Raw genomic sequence first — 20198 nt, 5'->3', positions numbered from 1 at the left:
GGACACTTTGTGGGGTTTATTTTATTTTCAGCTAGAGAAGGGCCAGAAGTCTGAGAGAAGTCTGGAACAGGCAGGGAAATACAGCTAAATAGATGGGTTTGGGGGGAGTGAGGTACTCTTGGGCATGCCAGTGACAACAGGGAATGTTGCATACAAAATGTGTCAAAGGAAAAGGTGGAGAAGGAGCAGGTCAGGTCCCTTTCACTTTTCGAGAAATCTCTGCACTGTGACACCTACATTTTGCCATGTACACCCAAGTGCTATAAATGTGACCCTCAGGGATGTGTGGACTTTACTGAGACTGCTGGGAAGAGGTGAAGTGAGGATATCAGCCTCAGAAGGGACAGAAAGGACCTTTTTGTGTGGACTTGAAGCAGACTGTGCAGGTGGTTCCCAGAGATTTGCTGTACTGAGAGCAAACTTAAGGGATTCTCATTGCAAATGGAGTGGTGAGTTTGGAAGCAAAATCTCAGATCAGCCCCAGACTTGACATCAGTAGAGGCTTAGAACTGAGCAAGCACACACTTTGAATTTCGCCTACTTTAAAAAGTTTATCCTTCTAGTATCCGTACAGTGAAATCTGGTGTGGGGCAGAAAGAACAATTCTGGAAGTCTTGCATTTAAGCTTAGTTGTCTTTTTGAGAACTTTTTGGGTTTTGGGGGAGCAGGTGAATGCATTTTTAACAGTGGATTCTCAGCACTTTGAAAATCTGTTTTATACAGTTCATAAAGATGTATTCAGGACCATTTCTTATTGAAGCAAATGAGTGATGAACTGGTGAGGCCCCTCTGAGGTCAGCAGAGCTGAAGGAGTTGATGAACTTACTGGAGAGGTACAGAGTTGAAATCAAAATAAAGGACAGCAGAGGGATAATAATTGAATTTTATGGAGGCAAATGATAATTGGGTACTAATCCTTCATTTTCAGTGCAAATGGCATATTCAGAGTGGCCTTTTGTTGGACTTTGCTTCAGGAGGACTGGGGACAGGCTGGAAAGGGCCAGAAGAGGTGAGGGAGGGCAATTGGAGATTTCAGGAGCAGTAGCTCATAGGAAATGGATAAAAAGACTGAAGACATTTGATTTTAAAACAAGATAAGTTGTGGGAAGGACGTAGGAGCAATCCTTAAGTATGTTAAAAAAAAATTGCAGAGAGAAAAAGATTTGTCTGTTCTCAGCATGGGTGGAGGAAAGGAGAAAGGTGTGCAGTGTGTCTGAATACAGCTGGGTGATTATTTAGGATGGACAAGTGATTTATATCTTTGGAAGAGGGCAGCAAAACAAATGCCTGGAGTGGCAGTGGGGTGAGCTGAGCCTGCCTCGAACCGAATGATCTCCTGTGGCCTCTTCCCAAGCCTGTCTTTACAAGATTTTATGCTTGCTCCTTTGGAGAGAGCTTTTAGTTTATCCACAAGCAGTTGGATTTGCGGTACCGTGTAAATAACTTCAGGACAGTGTTTTGGTTATCAGTGCTGATTTCCTCAGTTGTATTTTAGAACTGAAGGGTCACTTGGAAGCTGTCGGTGTTCTCAGATAAAAACAAATGCATCTGAAATGCAGTTCAGCTGGTGAGATGGAGATTATCAGAACTAAGCCATGTGATATGGCATTTGTGATAACACTTTTCTTAAATAAGCATGTGGAGATGGTATTTTATCCTTTCTCTTTTTTCTTCTTTTTCTTTTAATCTGCAGTTTTCATTTTAACCAATACACTCTACTGAACTTTTAAATATTTTTGTAAAATATCCTAGCTGACATATCAGCTAGGAATCTTTGCAATTCTATTAGAATTGCACTGGTAAATTAACATATGCTGATAAGAAAACGAGGCTGGTAACAGGAAGGTTACATGGCATCATCTTGTGGCTGTCTTAGGTTTTCCTGTATATGAGGTTAACTTCCTGAAATTCATGAAAGAAATTAAAGTATTTTACATTCTTTTTAAATTCTAAAAATTAAACATTTATTTGGGGATCTATCTAATTCAAAGTAATCGTCAATCTTTAAATAATAGGTAGCTTTTCTAAGCATTGCTAAGTTTTGGGTTAGGGTTTGGGGGTTTTTTTTGGTGGTTTTTTTTTTTTTTTTGTTTTTTGTTTTGTTTTTTTTTTTTTGGGTTTCTTTTTTATTTTGGGTTAGCATGCCAAATGCTCTTAATTCCTCATTGTCCTTTTAGAACTGGGGTATTATTTAAAAGTTAAATCATACAGTTCCAATAAAGATGTCCAGTGTCATCAGAATGACACATTCAGTGTGTAATTACTTTAGAGTTCACAGTGTAATCTAATGATTGGCAATTGAAAGGAATAAAATACTGCCAGTTGAGCAGTATTGAGATTTTTTTTTTTTTTTTGATCAGCAGATTTCCTGTATGAAAAGCAAGGTTTCAAGGGGGTTTTTTTGATCAATAGGTTTTCTGTATGGAAAAAGAGCCATCCACTGCTATTCACATCCACACAGAAATGGTTTCTTGCTGGAAGTAAACCTAATTGTCTCCGACAGTAAAAGGAACCACTTGGACTTGATTATGCAGCTGGTCACATTTTATTGAGACACTGACATATTCCCCGTGGTCTGGGAAGAAAAGAAGATTATATCATTGTGAAGTTTTGCTGGGTCAGTGCTCTGCCAGTGAATGCAGGGTTATATGCAAACAGTTTCAAGGTGAGGGATTGTCTTTTCCCCGTCCTCCTTCTGCTGTGGCTCGACATTGCCCTCGGCATCGTAACCTGCTGGAAAATGCAGGGCCCAGCTGTTCGGAGCTGCTGCTTCTCTTGCATTAGGAGAAAATAGAATAAAACCCTTCTGTAAATAGATCTATAAGCTTTGAATAAAATTATATTCCCTTTTCTGTATTTAAGCTAGAGGCTAAGATATCCTTGTATGTCCAAAATAAAGGTTTAGGTTAAGTCATCCAGGTTATTTAAAATGCTTTAGATGGGATCGTGCAAAGATACAGTTTGGGATGTTATGCATGCACACAATCCTTTATACCATAGAGGAAAACCTGTCTCTTGTGACTGAAATTTAGGAACTCTGGAAGTTAATAAGAAAACTGTAGTTGTGGGCATATTATGTGAGAGAAAACAGCACCATTTTGAGAGATTGTCTTTCAAACCAGAGCTCCTTTAATTATAATAACAAAAGAGGTTTTCTGTGTACATATCTTCATTGTGTACATATTTTGAGAGAACTTTTTTTACCAGCATTTCATCTGTTGAAGCAATTTATTGTGATAAATACAATAAATTTATGAGGAGTAGATCAGTCCAGATTGTGGTAAATATTAGAAGTTTTGTGTTAAGGAGAAGCAAGGTTTCCTCGCTTTGCTAAAAGGAAAGTGTGTAATTCTTGTAACCAAAGGGTACAGTGGAACATGGCAGTGACTTCTTTAGAGCTGAAGTAGACAATGTAAACATTATTTTCTCTCTCTTTCTGTGGAATTAAGTCTTAGGATCTTAGAAATAGTCCATTTGAGGGACTGGAGCTGTCGTTCCCAATATTAAGGGTTTTGTGGTTCATTGACTGTTCTTAAAATAGATGGTGATAACCATCTGGTTTTGGGGTGTTGGTTTTTTTTTTCTGTTGTTGTTTTCTGTTTGTTGTCTTTAATGTGCTTCCAGAATGAGTGAAGAGAAATGCTAAATGGCATACTCATCCATCTCTGCACTGGCTCTGTCACTGCCTACCTGTTCCCCCTTGAGTGATTTGCTTATCTCGTATTGGCTCGCTGATGTTCTGAAGTATTTGGAAGGTTTGGATGCTGGCTAGATGTCACATAACTGACATCCAGATCTCTTAGAATGCTTTGGAAAGCTCGCCTATGGCCAATTCATGACTTTGCAATGTTTAGTGTAGAGGAACAACGAACTGCTTGTTTTCCAATAAACTGTGGAATCAGGGAGTGAGAGAATGGGTCATTTTGCAATGCCTTCCACCATCTGCCTTGAGTGCAAGTTTGGCTTGCATCATGGTGTTGGAAAGTGAGATTTGAACTATCCCTATGAGTTTTATTTAAAAAATATAAAAGGCATTTGACTGATGTGATGGGTAGGAGCAAGAAGCTTGGCAGTCCTGTCGTGAAAAAACATAAATGTACAACATAGCTGAGCTTGGGAGCCAGCGGGGGCTGAGACCTGAGAGTGTTCTTCAATCCCATGGCAAAGAATTTCTCAGGAAAATGAGAGGTTTGCCCTGGAGCAGTTCTGCATGAATTTATACTACAATAGGAGAAGATACATATGGTCAGGTACCCCTGTGAAAGTCTGATACCCACGTGGACTTAAACACAGTGCAAAAATGCTATAAAGTTTTGTTTAAAAGTATTTCTCTGTTTTCTCACAGTGTGACTTTCTAAAGAGAGAGCTTAAGTCAGTTTTTATTGGAAACACCCAAAAGCCACAGTACACATAATGTTTAAAAAAGAAACAAAATTCCAAAATGTTTTTTTGCTAGAGAACTGCACAACCAAATCCAGAGCCAGTGTTCTGTTTTCTGATGTTCTGTATTTTTTATGGTTTCATGAATTGAGTTAATTCTGTGGGAAGTAAAAACTGCCATAAATCATACTCCTTTTTGTTAAAAGCATGAGTCGTACTTCTTTATGTTAAAGCATGTTAAAACACATACTGCAGGTCCTATGTAAAATTTGTGGTGCTCTGTATATATGCATATATATGTGTATATATATATGCTGCTCTGGAAATACTCCCTTAGATAGTAAAAGCAGTAAGTTGTTACCCAAGAATGAGCAAGGTATTATTATTATTATTATTATTATTACTATTATTATTGCTAGAAATATGCCCAGAGTGTCCAGAATGTATGAAGACTGATGGTAGATGTGACAGAGAACATCTGATGGATCAGCTTTCTGCAGCAGATGCTGGTGACCTTGCAATGTAACCTGAAGAGCCTGAGGTGCTTCAGGATCCTGCAGGCAACTGTTTGCATCACGAGCATGTTTCTCTCACCTCCTGATAAATATTTATCCTCTCTTGGGCCTGAATTAATTTATTGATATATTTTGGGAGCAGCAAATGTGTGGCCATCAGTTCAGACAGTGGGAAATCCAACCGGGCAGGTTGGAGACGAGCCCAGTGGAGTGCCCTAATTAACAGGAACATGTAATGAAAATTTAAGCAGATGTGGCTTGGGCAGGTGGTATTTCCTGACTGTTTTCCTGTGTGTGCACACTGTGTGTGATGGACACAAATAACTCCTCTTTCTGCAAAGGTGGGAAGCGCTGGTGCATCTGCTGAGCAGTTGGTGTGTGCGGGTGCCTCAGCTCGGCTCTTAATGGACTGAAGCAAGCTCTGAGATCCTCAACATATGAAAACATCTTTAAAACTCAGCCTGGACAAAGTTTGAGGGTAAAAAAAAAAGACATTTGCATGGGAGGTTATAAGTGTAATAACCCCACGTGATGCATTTCTTGCATTCTTTTATGATTATCTGCTACCAGCTACTGTTGGGAACATCGTGTTAGACAAGAGAACACTTTGATCTGAAGTAGCTTTACAAGATATGAGCAGTCATTGCAACTCACAGGATTTGAGAGCAGCTACTCAGCTGAAAAATCGATCCGTAAAAATTCCACAATTGCATTTGTTGTTAGTTCTTACCTAAAATTATGGTATTTGCTTTATGAACAATTTCAGTGAACTGGAAGAAAATAGTGGAAATTTGCAGTCAAAATATGGGAATAAGGCACTTAGACATCTAACTCTGCAAAACTGGAATTCAGATTTTTATTTTTTTAAGTAGGCCCAGAAGTGTAGGCCATTTCCCCATGCTCATGGCAGTACAGATGGTAAATCCAAAAAGGAAAAAACCCACCAAACGAACCAAACTTGAAGTTTTACATATTTGAAGAGAATTTTTGTCCCGGTAGATTGTTCAGATTGAATCTGTAGAATCCTTCTGCAATTCTAGATTTTTTTCATGAGGTTTTATAGCAATTTCATAGGATTATCTGAGAAGTAATTATGCCATACTGTTAAATTATTCCTTCTCTTGGTTGTTAGAGTGACCGATTGTAATTTTTCAGTATCTGTTGAGTGGTGTTTCAGTGTCCCAGCTGGCTTGTTTGCAATACCTTGTTCTCTCCTTCGGCAAGCTGTGTCAAAAAGTGCTGTTGTAGCAAATGACTTTCCATTAAGGCATGGCAGGTCTGTGTTCCCCATGGTTACCAAATCGAAAATGAAATTTGTATATTTTGTGTGTGTGTTCATTTGTCTTTTGTAATCGTGGCCTTTTGAAGCTGCAGAGGCTGCAGAACCCCTGGCTTTATTACAGGTATATCTTCAACATATTTAAAATTACTTTTCTAGGTTTAAGACTTTGAATCTTCAACAGTGGTGGTCTTTTCATCATAACAAACTGGGATATGTTTACCTTATTCAAGGTTGTACTTTCTGGGTTTTAAGTGCAATTTTATCTGGTTTTTTGAGTTCAGGAACTGAGCATTTTGAGATGGAGGAGAATGCTCAAGAAACAGGTTTATCTTCTAATGTACATTAGTTCAGTACTGATCTGTATTAGCAAGTAAAGGTTAGGAATTTGTGGGAATCTCTGAGAGCATGCTATAAAGGCACATGAGTGTTCGGACTGTCATTGTTATATTTCTTAGTGTTGATTTTGATGTGAGACCAAATCTTCAGTCTGTGGTGGCTCTACTTCAGTGGATTTTGTAGATTTACAGGCACTGAGATGTGCCCATTAACTCTGTGGTTATTCCCATTGGATGAACCTGAAGAAGTACCTGAATAAAGTATCTTTTTAATTGTGAACAAGGGAGTAAAAAATTTGACTGAAGTTATCAGAGGCAGTGCTGTAAATGGAAGTTGGCAATTGCACTGGCATTGATTCCTTCTGAGCATGCAGCTGCTCGGGGAACTGAGAAACATCCTCATCCGAAGGGGATGCTCCCCTCCACTGCTGAAATCCTACTGCTGTGAGTCTCTGAGCCCTGCAAGTTTTAGGAAGTAAATAATTTGAGTATTTGTACAAAAGGACTATGAAGTGCATGTGAAGTGTTGTGATTCTTCCAGGCTGAACTGCCAAGCTTTCCACTTTTCTGAATTTGGCTGGGTTTAGGAAATACTGGTTTTGCATGTTGTACTTGTTACACACCTAGTGTGTGAAAAAATAATGAGTTAAATTACCTCTGACTTTAAGTTCATGCAGTCAGCATAGAAGGCAAATGCAAGTCAGCGATGGTAATAAGTCTGGAAAAAAAGTCTTTTTCATGGTGTTCATAAGATTTATCGAAGCAGTCTAATATGTGCTGATTTATTGTAAAAGAATGCGTGCTCAGAATTTGCAATTTTATTTTAACATGCTATAAAGACATTATGGAGTAAATAGTGAGTATGATCATTTCTGTAACTTAATCGGATATGTTGTCACAAAAGTTTCAAAGACATGTTGATTTAATTATGAAGTGGAAAGTAACTTCTATTAGTAAGGGAGCAATTTGCTTATTTTATCTTACTCTTTTAATGCTTAATTCCTTTTATTGTGACTGAATACTTCTGGTTGCAATGTGCAATAACCCTGTTGGCCTGGGATAAGTTTCTTTAATTATTCATTGTATTAATGTTTCTATCACCTGAGGGAAATGCAGATACTCTGTTAATGATTGTGTTAATCAAACAACTTTTTGTATTTCTGCACTGCCCAAGTTTATGTCATTACATTAGCAGGCACAGGAGATGAAATTGGAAACTTGTAATATACTGCAGATTGGATTAAGTCATCTGTGTGGCATAGACTGCTTGAAGACTTATTTTAGATAATTTAAAAACATTAAATGTGCAAGACAGTTACTGCTCCTGACAGGTTCCCTGAAGTCCCAACGTAAGGCCAGTGTTGTTGTGAAGATTTCAAGCTTTGTGTGTGAACAGCCTCTCTTGGGCAATGGAGCCTGGGATACAACATATTGCTTTGAACAAATACATTTTTTTAAAAAATACATGTTTCTTTATTCAAGATATTTTAAAATCCTTTGCATGTTGAAATAATCATTCTGCCCATGTAATGTGATGATGAGCATTAGACATTCGAATATGGTATTTAATTTTTGAGCCATTTCTAGGTGTAATGGGTGTTATAACTTCACTTTCTGCCCTTCTAAGGCCTTGATGTTATCTAGGCAGTAAATGTTCATTTTCCAAATGTCCAACCACAAGATGGGTGGAGAAGGGAGTCCTTGTCCTTGTGCTTGACTTCCATCATGAGCTTGCTGGGTCCCTCCCTGAGGTCAGTGTAGACCCTTCTGGAAGTAGTGCCAGTGCCTTTAGCCAGGAGCTTCCCACCTGCAACACTGCAGCTGGGCTAGGATATTGCAGGGGTACCTGGAAAGCACCTGGTGGGATTCTCAAATACCTATTGCTAGCTTAAAAAAACTATACATTATTCAACCATTTATTTTTGATGTGTGCAAGACAGCCAGGGTATTTTTTGAAGTTCTGTTGAGGACCTTAAAGCAGTTAAGTTTAATGGCCTTTTTGTGAAGAGAATGTTGTGGACAAGAGTTTCAGGCAGTGTCAGTATCTCTGTGCTTGGAATCAATACTTCTGGGATACTTAATCTTCTTTCTCAGTCCTGAGAGCTTTGTAGACACAAAAAAACCCAAACCACCAACTTCATAGAATTCTGAAAATATTCCATAAGCTTTTGTGCTGCAATGTGCTTTTTATTTGAATAATAATTCATTTTATTTCTGTCCTGCTTTGCTTATGTGACTGCTTGCCTGCATAAGTAGGGAAAGCCTTCAGTTGTTCCTTCAGCAAGCCCCTCCTCTAAAGTTATCATGGAAATAGTTTCAGCATCTCAAATCCTTTGGCATGTACTGGGGAGGAGGGTGGTCCTTCAGTGTCTTCATCCTGTGGCCCCTCTGGCAGCCAGTGTTGGACAGTGATGCAAACCCAGTGATACAAGCCCAGACCAACCTGTCTGAGTTCTCATTGACCCATCAGTGGATACTGCCAAAGTAATTCCTGTGTTTGCCTGGTATGCTGGCCAAGCTGGTGGCTCAGGTAATCCTTCAGTGCAGGTAGGAAATGTGAGGAAGACATCCTGAAAGCAAGCACATCATCTGGGGGAACAGTTCCATTCTGCTTAGTAAATTTGCTTTACTTGATTAATTTAAGCCAAACATGTAATTATAACTATGTAATTATAACTAGTTTTCAGCATCATGCCCTCCCTGAAGTCCTTGAGAGGTTACTTTACATTAGGTTCTTCATATTTAAAGATGGGTTAAACTTACACTCTTTTAGAAGAAACTCGATGAATGACAGATGTATGAATTTTGAAACAGTTACTATGATAATTTCTGTAGGATTCTTTATTTCATTTCCTATACATATTTTTTTTTCCTTATTTTTATTTCCCAAAAAACAGTTGCCTTTGTCTTGTACTTGGTAGGAAAATATTTGCAAAAAAATGCAAGTTGGATGGTTTTTTTGCGTGTTTGATGACAGATTTTTAATAAAGTCATGCACTGATGCACACTAAGGTACAAGAGTCCTGGTGAGAAATAAACTAATCCCGTGTTTACTTGTGTGGGTTTTTTTTCCAGAGATTTGTTACAGTTCCCCAGAGAAGATGATGCAGACATTGCAATGAAAATCCTGGGTCAGTGGCGTTCCCAAGGCCTGGAAGATGTCGGGCTGGTAAATTACTCTGTTCTGCTTGACCTGCCCGGCCCTTCTTCAAACACAGTAACTCTGCAAAACAGCGGGGAATGCTTTTATCCAAGTGGACAACAGTGCAGCAGAGACCCCAAAACACTTGACAGCCAAGACCTCCTGTACTCATACGCAGCTTATTCTGCCAAAGGAACTCTTGAGGTAACGTGACCATTTGTCTCTGTCACTTGTGGTGAAATAGAGTTAGGAAACATCAGCTTTTGTTGAACCTGACTGGAAAATTGCACATAGAATCACAGAATTATTTAGGTAGGAAAAGACCTCTAAGATCATCAAATCCAGTTGATAATATGGTGAAACGCCCAGCCTTAAAATAAGCATATTTATGTGACTTATGATGTGGCCTGTCTTACTTATCTTACTTAACCTTATAATCTTATGTATATGAATAGTTCGTGGGAGAAATATATAGATAGACACTCACATATATATGTATGTGTGTGTGAATAATTTTTTTTTAAGTATCTGTGTTTATGAATTGGCACATTTTGCTTGAGTGTAAAAATCTGGAAGCTGTGTCTAAAGTTAGACTTTATCCTTGCTGATGTATGAGTGCTACTGATTTGAGGGATGCTTGTAGGAAGGATAAGATGAGGCTGGTGAGAGTGCTGGGCTAAAACCTGGAGGTTCTGAATTATGGTCGTGGATCTCACATAGTTGCTTTTGTGACAACTCAGTTGACACATCTACTCTGTTTCCTTTTGAAAACACCGATTTGTAGTTTTATCTTACTGTAGTTACTCTAGGAAGTTTTGTCAGCAAAAAGATTCTGTGTGTTTGGATTTGTTACTTGCCAAGTGAAATAACATCTTGGATTATCTTGTTTTATCCTGTTTACTGTCTTCACTGTCTGCTTTCCTTTAGCTTCTTTCTAAATATTTTGAGAGTGCACAAAAGGGCCATAATTTCTGTTTACTTTCCTAGCTGAGATAGTATAAATCTTAATAAATATTTGTGAAGTACAAAAATTGCAGTTTCACTGCTAATTGCATTATTGTCTTCCTCCTGAAAATATTGTATATTATTCCACTGATGCAGGGGGGGTTCCATCTTGGTTTGTTTCTTATTTAAAAGACATGTTTGTTCATGGCTTAGAACACTTACAGACTATAAAGGAACAGATTGTGAACATCTTAATATTTAAATATGCCTCCTCTCCACGCTGAGTCCTGTGAGCCTCCATTCTGGGGCTCTGTCCACTTCAAATTTGTTGCCGAGAAGCAAAATGAGGTAGGCAAGAGGAGGTCCTAACTTGTATGATAAATGCTTTAACTTTTCCATGGGTGAATGAAAAGTACTAATGATTGGGGTTGCCTTCTCAAATAGCTTAAAACCTCCGTATTTAATATTATTTTCTCATTGTAACTTAGTAAGAGTAACTTTAATCAGAGAGAAGAATGGTTGTGACCTTTGAGGTTTTATTTCATGGATGTCAATGTGTTGCTAACAAATTCATCAGATTGAAGGAAATCCAATGTTCCGGGAAAAACCACTGCTGTTATTCCCAGCAGCACGTGTTCCGCTTTCCATTATGTTTCAGGGCAGTTTTCTCTTAAGAGTTCAGCAGAAATGAGGCCCACACACACTGTCCTCATCACAAGGGCTGGACCTTGGCTTTGGCAAAACTCCAAACTTGTACTGGAGCCAAAGAATTACTCTTTGCATAGTTTTATAGTCAGTTCTTTGAGATATCTCAGCATGGTTACAAAACTTGAGATCTGTTCTTCAGAAAGTCTTCCTGAAATGTCCTTAGATCTAGAGTTTTTGCCTAAAAGGAAAATTTTCTTATTTGTTTAGGCTACAGGTAAGTTGGTAGTGATCTAACCTTCCTGACTTTCAGTCCTACACACTAATCTCTACTGTTTAAACTAATGGAAGTAGAAAAAACTTTAAATGAGAAGTCTCAAGTGGTGTCTGTTGCTGGGTTCAGCCATCAGAAAGTGACTTGATTGCTTGCCACGGAACTACAAGTCATGTATTTTGAATATCCTGCAATGGTTTGTGATTGCAAAATCATGAGAGTTTTCCTGTGAACAGGTATTTTTATAACAGCTACTCATAACCTGAATAATTTTCTTTCAAATGTGGCACATCCTTAGCAGAATATTCCTATTATGTGTCACTTAATCAGGCTGAATTGCTAATACTGCCTCAATGCTGCTGCTTCATTGTATCTCATTTGTCTGTTTGGTTTGCTAGAAGTTGAAGCAAATAAAACCATTAAGCTATTGCAGTCTGCCTACCAGCAGAGCTACAGCTCCACTTTGATGTTGACAAGGTTATTTGTAGAACAGCAAGACTCATTTTCTTTGGCCACCTGTCATGTCCATTCATCATACGGCCATTGTATATGAGCCATCCAATTTGTGCTTTCTGGTAACAGTCTAAACAGCATTTGTGAGTAAAAATGTGAGCATTTGTGATCTGAAATCTACTTCAAAAACCTACTTAGTGCCATTGTGATGGATGGTGCACTTTACTACTTTTCTATATTTCATCGGGCTGTGAAAAGGTGACAGTGTTTACCCATCATGGTGACAGGCAGGGCAGCTTACAGTTCTGGAGAGGGCTGTCGAGTCAGTTTTGAAATAGATATTGCAGCAGTTATGTAAATAATATATTGTAAGCTTGGTCAGCCTAAGGAAAGAATGACATACCTGAAATATATTTTTATTAAAACTTAAATATCAGCCACCTTTTATAGAGCTTAAACCTTTTGTCTGCTTGATAAAAACAGGAAAGCTGCTCCGGCCAACAGAGTGCACATATAAATGGAAATTACATTGCTTCAAATTTATGCATTAAAGCAAAATGCATTGTCAGGTGGTATCCAGCCAGCCTCCCAGTGAGGGTGGTGTGGTGAATCCGAATGTGCTGCTCCTGCCTCCTGGAGTGTGGGGATCCAGGAGCTGTGGGTGTGTGGCAGTCACTGGGGAGTGGAGTGGGCTGTGATGGGGAGCCATCGGCAGGAGCTGATGAGAGGGGGCTGTGAACCCCCCGAAATCTGGTGTCCCCCTTCAGTTCCAAATGGTGTCAGCATGGGCACACGTTGTACCCCATGTGTGACACGTGGTGTGATCCCTGAGTGCAGTAAAACACAGGCAAGGGTGTGTTGGGGCTTGCAGGAGGCTGGGTGGCACTCGGGGCACTGGGCAGTTGGTTTCTATCAGTTCTGCCAAGTGCATCACCTTCAGGAAAAAACACGTGTCCACAGTGTTTGTCTGCTCCCTCCACTGTTTCTTTAGCAACTGGAAATAGTCAGTCCTAGCAGATGTAATCGTTGGTGTGTTGGAATAACATTCAAGGACAGACTAATTAAAGCAAAATGTAAATGGTATTTGCTTTGTATTCACACATTTTCTGAAATTATGTTTGTGTGACCTGAAGTTTTCCTCACTTCCCTTTCACCTCCAATTTATTCACTCTTTGTTTTGTGGAAGTGTTAAGGAACTTCTGGCAATCCTAAATCTGCTTTCATGCTTTAAATTGAGGTGCTTGGTGTCCCCTGTTAAGTGGCATCATCTCATGATGCACTACTCTGCCTCTTCTTGAATATTGCACCAAATCCCTGTTGGTTCCTTTGCTAGTCCTCTCTTCTAGTTTGGGGTTTGTTTCTACCCTCATGGATGCTCTCAGCAAGCCCAGCAGAACATCATGTTTCTTTCCTGGACCTCATGCACTGGGTTGGTTCAGGAACCAGGAGAGGATGCAAGAGTAGAAGTACTGGCATGTTCTTGAAATGGGGATGCACATGCAGGCAGGGGTTTGGGGGTTTATGGACAGAAATTAATCATGCCCATCTCTGAGACAGTGCTCCCAACACCCAACTGTGCCTGTTTTGTATTTTGGCCACTGCTCTGTCCCTGCTCCCTGACTGCCTGGACTCCTCTGCCGTGTCACCTCACTTCCCTGCCATCATCCACGTTCTGTGTTTCTACTGATTCCTCTGTTGCAGTGTCTGCTGATCTGAGGCATTTATACTCCCAGTCAGCCAGGGGTATCTTTGATTAGTTTTGGAGGGGCTGCAGGGAGCAGACAAGTGGGAGTGCTGCCTGCCTGCCTCTCCCCACACCATGCAGAAGAGATTCTCTGCGTTTGCTGGTCCGGTTCGTTTGTTTTGGTGACATCTTCTCAGCTAAATGAGAACCCACCACAGAGATTAATGCAACCTGAAGCAATCTGGGAAGTACAAGCCCATCTGTTAAGCTCACTCAGTCATCTTCCCACCATTCTTCAATCTTGGCAAGATGGGAAATAAGGGAACCAGTGCTCGGACTGCTGTCAGATCCTCTTTCAGAAGGAGGGGACTTTGCTCACTTACCTGATACCCCATTTTCTTACGGCTGCATTGAGATGTCTCCTCTGTCCTTTCATCCCCATCTTTCCCAGGTGCTTTGCTCTGCAGGAGGATGGGAGTCTTCCCTCCTATGCTTGTTCCTCTAACCTTTCCCGCTCCTGCCAGGAGTGTGTCCTACTTGTGTGACCCACAGTCCCCTCCCCTCTCAGGTTTACAGCCTTGTTTGCTGCCAGTACTGGCAGCTCTCTGTATTTCCAGATCTGCATGAAAAGGTCTGGAGTTCCTCTGGAGGGGACAGTGCATCAGGAAGTCCTTGACCCCAAAGCTTGCTTTCATTTGATTCGGTTTCATTGTGCTGGAAATGTGATTAGTGCACCCTTACTATCTTTTCTCTTCCCTCCAGCTAATCAGTGGTAATTTCCTTAACAATATTTCAGAATTAAGATTGGTGTCAGCGGGTTGGTTTTAGAAAATTTTTAAATCTTCCCAGGTTATTTTTATCCCCAGGCAAAATTTCTAAATGAGCCTTCTGCAGCGTGCTCACTCGCACATCTTGAATTCCAAAGGCAGAGAGTGCGTTTAATTTAGATTAAATAATCACAGCATCTCTTCCTAAGTCTTTCAGTCATTTTTGATGGCACATTGGTGCAAAATACCAAGCTAGAGGGAATCTGGATACATGTGTGCATTTAATTCTTTTAGGCATGCCAAATTTAGTTCATTATTATCTTTATTAACATTTTTAAAGATTTCTTCTCTGAAGAGACATGCACTAGCTAAAATGAATCCCTAGCAACTGAAATCAGTTTTGCAGATGGTTAGGGCTATAGGTTGAATAACACATACACACAAATGAGAAGAATCATGTGATTTTTTGGTAACATTTAGAAGTTTTAGAGCAGCTTTATTTATCTTTTATTTATAGAAGAGTTTCTCAGAAACCTCTTCCACAAATAATCATAATTTAGACCACTGCTCTGCATACCAAGTAGGCACAGCAAATTTTCAAGGCAATCTCACTAAGAATATGGATTTTAGAATAGACTTGACCTTTAAGCAGAAAACAGCATTCAACATTAACTACAGCATAGCTGCCACTCCATTATAATTACATATAGAAAGCTGTGAAATGCAATGTGAAGGTTATATAATTTAAAATTGCAGGCGAGGGCTCCAAAAGCGATCATTGAAGAGATGTCCTGCAGAACATCCTGTCAGTTTTCTGGCATATATCACATAACCATTAATAAATAAAGTTGTACAGTTCCCTAAAAATAATAGTAGTTCATCATGCACAAAGCCCCGATTAATATTGCTGGAAGATTTTTGAGTCACTGAAGGCAGGGTTTTAATGATGCAAATGCTGCTGCTGCAGAGCCTTTTGCTGTTTTATAATTGTGAGTCAATGCTGTCCTGATGTTTTACTAATAAAACGTTAGTAATGGCATTTTAGTAATACCACCATTAATAATAAATGAGAGGTTTTAAATGATAACAAAGCAAAAGGTGAGGCATCTTGGTATCCAGATACATAACAGATCACTGAGCACTTCCATGCCATTGCACAGAATCAGCTGAAGGCATTTCTTAGTAAAGCCTCTGTACAATATTAGAGAGGGAGCAATGTTGAAACATAACAATTATTTATATTCCAATTGCATGGTGGAAACTAAAGGGTGCAAACCCTGAGGGCTTGGGAAGAGTATCTGGTGCTTTTTTTAGGTTTTAGTGCAAGTGAAATTCCTATTGAAATAAATGGGAATTACATCTTTTCTAAGCAGAGTTAAATTTTGTCTGTTAGTAGTCACTGTGAGAGAGTAGCAGTGAAATTTGTGCAATTGCATGGATCTCCAGGGAATATTTTTTCTCTTTAATTGTTACTGTACAGTCAGACCTACTGAGTTGCCATCATCTCTGCAGTTCAGTGGATTCCTGGGATGGTACCCACCCAGTCAGGCTTTTTTTTCACCCCCATTCCTTGTTAATGGTGTTTGGTTCAAACCTCAATACAAATGTACTCAGGTCAAGTGGAAACCTTTCTGCCAAATCACAAGTCATGTTTTCCTTAGGTGGTGCCATCTTCTCTCTCTCTGTAATTTCTTCTTCATCTTCTTAGTAAATATGAACCTACCAATAACATACCTGTGCTTTTTTTCTGCTTAATTTTGTAAAATCAATGTTCTACTCAGAGGAGGAATTTTCAAGTAAAAAGCTTCTTTGTAGTGTGAGCTCTTGGGATTGGCTTTTAGGGATCTTTCTCTTTTAAATTTCTCCAGTGTTCTAGAGGTTTAAAACTGCCTCGAAGGAATCCTGCTTAGACTGAAAAAAATGCAAAAATTTCATTTAACAGGGGGACTATTAAGTAAATATCAACTTTTTAAAAATTGCTAGTATGAGAAAAAAATCGTAAGGAACAACTACAACTGATACGAGAACAAGAACAAAATATTTTTGTATTTATATAATATTCAATCCTTGTCCCTAAAACTACTTCCATAACTTCATTGTTTTAAAAAAGTAGTTTCATGCATGAACAAAAAAGAACTGCTTAAAATGCTGCTCAGTTCTCTGGTAGTTACGAGCAACTGTAAAATACAATATTGATTAAACTATTGTTGCTTCTCTTTTTTTTAAGTTTGATTTTGAGGAAGAGAAGCAAGTCCTAAAATCTCTTCAGGAACATTAGCAGTACAAAAGCATCTGTAGTTGAAGGCAGATTACATTTTACTGAGCATAAACATCGTGTATGTGGGAGCTTGGGCACAGGGCTCTGACCCTGGCAGTCTCTGGCATTAGGCATCCGTGAGGATATGGGTTACAATTGCTGTAATAAAATACATTTCTAAAGGGCAAAAAATCACTCTTCTGCCATGCTGCACTTGCTGATTTTTGAAAATGGAGAAAAAAATCTAAATAATGGTGGTGTCTTGTGAACTAGAGCTGGCAGCTGAAAAGAATCAGCAGCAACTATTTTAATCTTCAATGCAGTGTGATAAATCTTACCAGTTAAAGCCTCAGCAGTGTGTTTTATCTTAGGAGTTATCTCTACCTACCAGTACAACTTCTACAGTCACTATTGGACAACATTTTGTCAAAATCTTAGAACTTTCTTTCTTCTAATGTAAGTTTATTGGATGCTTTTCTATGGGAGTCTCTGTCGTATTTTTAAAATATTTTTTAATAATTTGAAATTAAAGTAGCACTGAAAATCCAAAGCAAGTCTGAAGATTTCCTATCTGTGTTAGGACGTGGTGATATGAAGTCCAAATATAATCTTCTAAGATGAGCACATGAAAGAGTGGAAATAAATTCTTACTTAAAAAAAAAAATGTATAAGCATGCTTTGGGAGGTTTTAAATGTAACCTAAACTAAGGATAAAGCTGTCATCATAAGAATAATTTGGTGAGAACTGCAGTATATCTAACTTCTTTGTTAAAGAACTTTGGTGTTAAAGAGCAAAGGATATACCTCTCTAGAGAGTGCTTTGAGGAATGCTCTAAACCTGGACACAGCCTTGGTAGTAGGAACGACCAGAAAAAGACGGCCACTCTCAGAGGAAACCCTTTGAAGCAAATAACTTTTGAAACCTTTCAGAGCAGGATGAAAAAAAAAAAAAAAAAGTGCTGCTGTGATACAGCTGGTTGAAAAATATATATAAGAACTGCATTCTTAAAAATGTAAAAAAGAATGAAAAGCTAAAAAAAAAAAAAGACCCAGGCAGTAACCATTGGCAAGTGTAAGTTTGGTGTCCAGGTGCTGTTGGCAGAAGTGCATTGGCTGTGTATGTGAACTGTCAAAATGCCAGAGCCTCTTCACTGGCTGGACTAAAATGTCCTAAAATTGCTCAGAAATTCCCTTTTAAATCTGTTTGGAAATACAGCACTTATGCTTCCACCTACCAATTGCAATACCTTAAAAATAAATAAATAAAAAATAGTGCAAAGTAAATAAAGCTGAAAATACATTGGTCTTCTCTCTCAGACATTCTTAGGTTTTTATTCTGTCGGATGTGCTGTCTCTCCCACTAAATATAAATAAATCTCATGTCTAACCTCATGTAATGAATATTAGTTACAGTGTTTATCTCATTCATTAAGAGGGCCTTAATGTGAATGAATTGTGAGCTGTATCAGTTTTATTCTCACAATTATTTCTGGTGTTCCTGGGCTCTGCAGTTCAAAGGGAAGGTGCCTCATCAATCACCAGGGTGTGACTGGCCCAAGAGTCGGTGTGCGTGAGAAAGAAGATACTTCAAGGAATTTATCTTCCTTCCACTGAATTATGTTGCCATATAGAGTTAGTCCTGTCTGCTGCAAGATTCACTGCCTTGCTCTGGTGCCTTGAAGGGGCAGACAGAGGTGAATAAGGATGGAAGAGGTCTGGCAATGGCTACAACTACGGGAGAGCAAGGCTGCTTAAATATGCAAGAAAGCTCCTGCTGCGTTCTCATCCAAGAGGGATGTGTCTCCTGCTGCAGGTCAATGCTTGCCAGGCATGATCTTCACCTGGGGAATATTTTAGAGGATGAATTAGTATGAAAAACCTAGAAATTTCACACTGCTGGAAAAAGAATTACTGCATCAGTTTTCTAACAAAAATTTTATTCAAGAAAATTTTCTCACGTTTTTGTCCGTGTTGCCATTTTACTGCTAAACCCCTTTCATCTTAAGGCTAAAGGAGAACATTATAATCATATGAGGTCACAAACTAAAATCTAGAATGAGAAATTGTATCAGTATGGACAGTGTCAGACTCGGGATTTGGAGGATAATACTGACTTTTTGAATAGAGATCTTTCCCTGATGATCTTACTGCTGGTGTAGGGTTGTTCTGCCCAAAGTAAACGCTCACAATTGTTCCATTTTCTCTGCAGACCATGTTGATAATTTGTTCACAATGCTTGTGAAGTAGGTACCAAAAATGTAAAGGCAACTGAAGAAATACGGAGGGAAACCCTTCTGCAGAAGTTACAAGTAGTGGATATTGCTGATGGTGACTGTTGTGTGTTCTTTGTTTCGTGTTTTGAATTTAGTCTCTCATTTATTAAATTATTTTATTAAAATCAAGGAAAGGCACCAGCAGATGCTGGAAGATGGATCATTAGGGAAATCTGTGGTTGAATCAGAATTTATGAGAGCACACACTGAGCTCCCTAGTTTCTAGTTTCCTTTTGTTGATTGCTCAGGATTCAGGGCAGGAGGGATCCGAACAGGTTAAGAGAGGGAACTGAGCACAGATTTCTGCGGTAACTGATAGTTCTCTAACAATGTCCCTTACGGCTTTTATTGGGAATTGTACCATCAAGTGGTAGTACTACAATAGTACTGAGTGCCTCTGTACTGCTGTGAAAGAGGCTGACCTGAATTCCAGGCTGTGTGGAAGATGAGGGAAGCTCTGTCCAGATGCAGCTCCAGAGCTCTGGATTGGCTGCAATGATGGCAAAGCTCTTGCTTTAAGCAATAAAATCGATTATATGATGTCAGGGCAGCTTGCTCTTTCCTCCCATCAAGCTGTCCAGATGTCAGAGTCTCTTCAGACTTTCCTGTATGTTTTAGATGATGTAAACATTTTCCCAGCTTTTCTTTTGAAAAGCTTTTTTTGGTACCTCTTTTGAGGCTCCACTGTACAAGATGAGTGGTTTACTGTGATCCCCTCTAAAAAGAATCAGGTTCTGTCCTTTGCATGGGATTTCCTCTTTTTCTCCAGGTTTTTCCATCCCTGCTGAGAGCACATGAACCAAGTTCACAAATCTCTATGGGATTTCTGCCCACACTTAAGAGAGGAATGTTCAAAATATCTGTGTGAAATTTGGCACAATTCAGGAGAACCTTCACCCTCATTTTTGGAAACACATGGGATAAAGGTGAACTACTATTTTTTCTATAGGCAAAATTTTCAAAATGAAGGTTAGCTGTTTCTGAAAGAAAAGCCAAATGGTGCTGCCATGTAAAGCCTTTAGATGACTGAGCAATGTAGGATGCACATCAACTCCAAAATCTTGAGTGCACTTTAAAAAGCAAAATTTGAAAGCCTTTTTCTTCCCTGTACAGTTTTATTATCTGTGAGACATGACTGACACACTACATGTTTCTTGTAAAATAAGTCTGCTTCCAAGATGTTAGGTGGTTGAAAATCAGAAAAATATTCTTGTTTAATCACAGAGATGAGCTGTTCTCAGGTACA

General features: G+C 39.1%; 1 protein-coding gene across 1 annotated transcript in view; it reads left to right on the top strand.

The window, feature by feature from the left end:
- The window catches only part of NAALADL2 (N-acetylated alpha-linked acidic dipeptidase like 2), a gene marked incomplete at both ends in the record, with an annotated part of 311905 nt that overhangs the window by 119917 nt on the left and 171790 nt on the right, over positions 1 to 20198 (top strand). The window contains one exon of the mRNA XM_082287835.1: positions 9588 to 9858. Coding sequence (XP_082143961.1) covers positions 9588 to 9858 — 271 coding nt within the window. The remainder of the gene's footprint in view (positions 1 to 9587; positions 9859 to 20198) is intronic.

The sequence above is a fragment of the Coloeus monedula genome, assembly GCF_965178545.1.
Source record: "Coloeus monedula genome assembly, chromosome: 10".
NCBI classification, from domain to species: Eukaryota; Metazoa; Chordata; class Aves; order Passeriformes; family Corvidae; genus Coloeus; species Coloeus monedula.
This window is presented reverse-complemented; position numbering and strand designations above follow the sequence as displayed.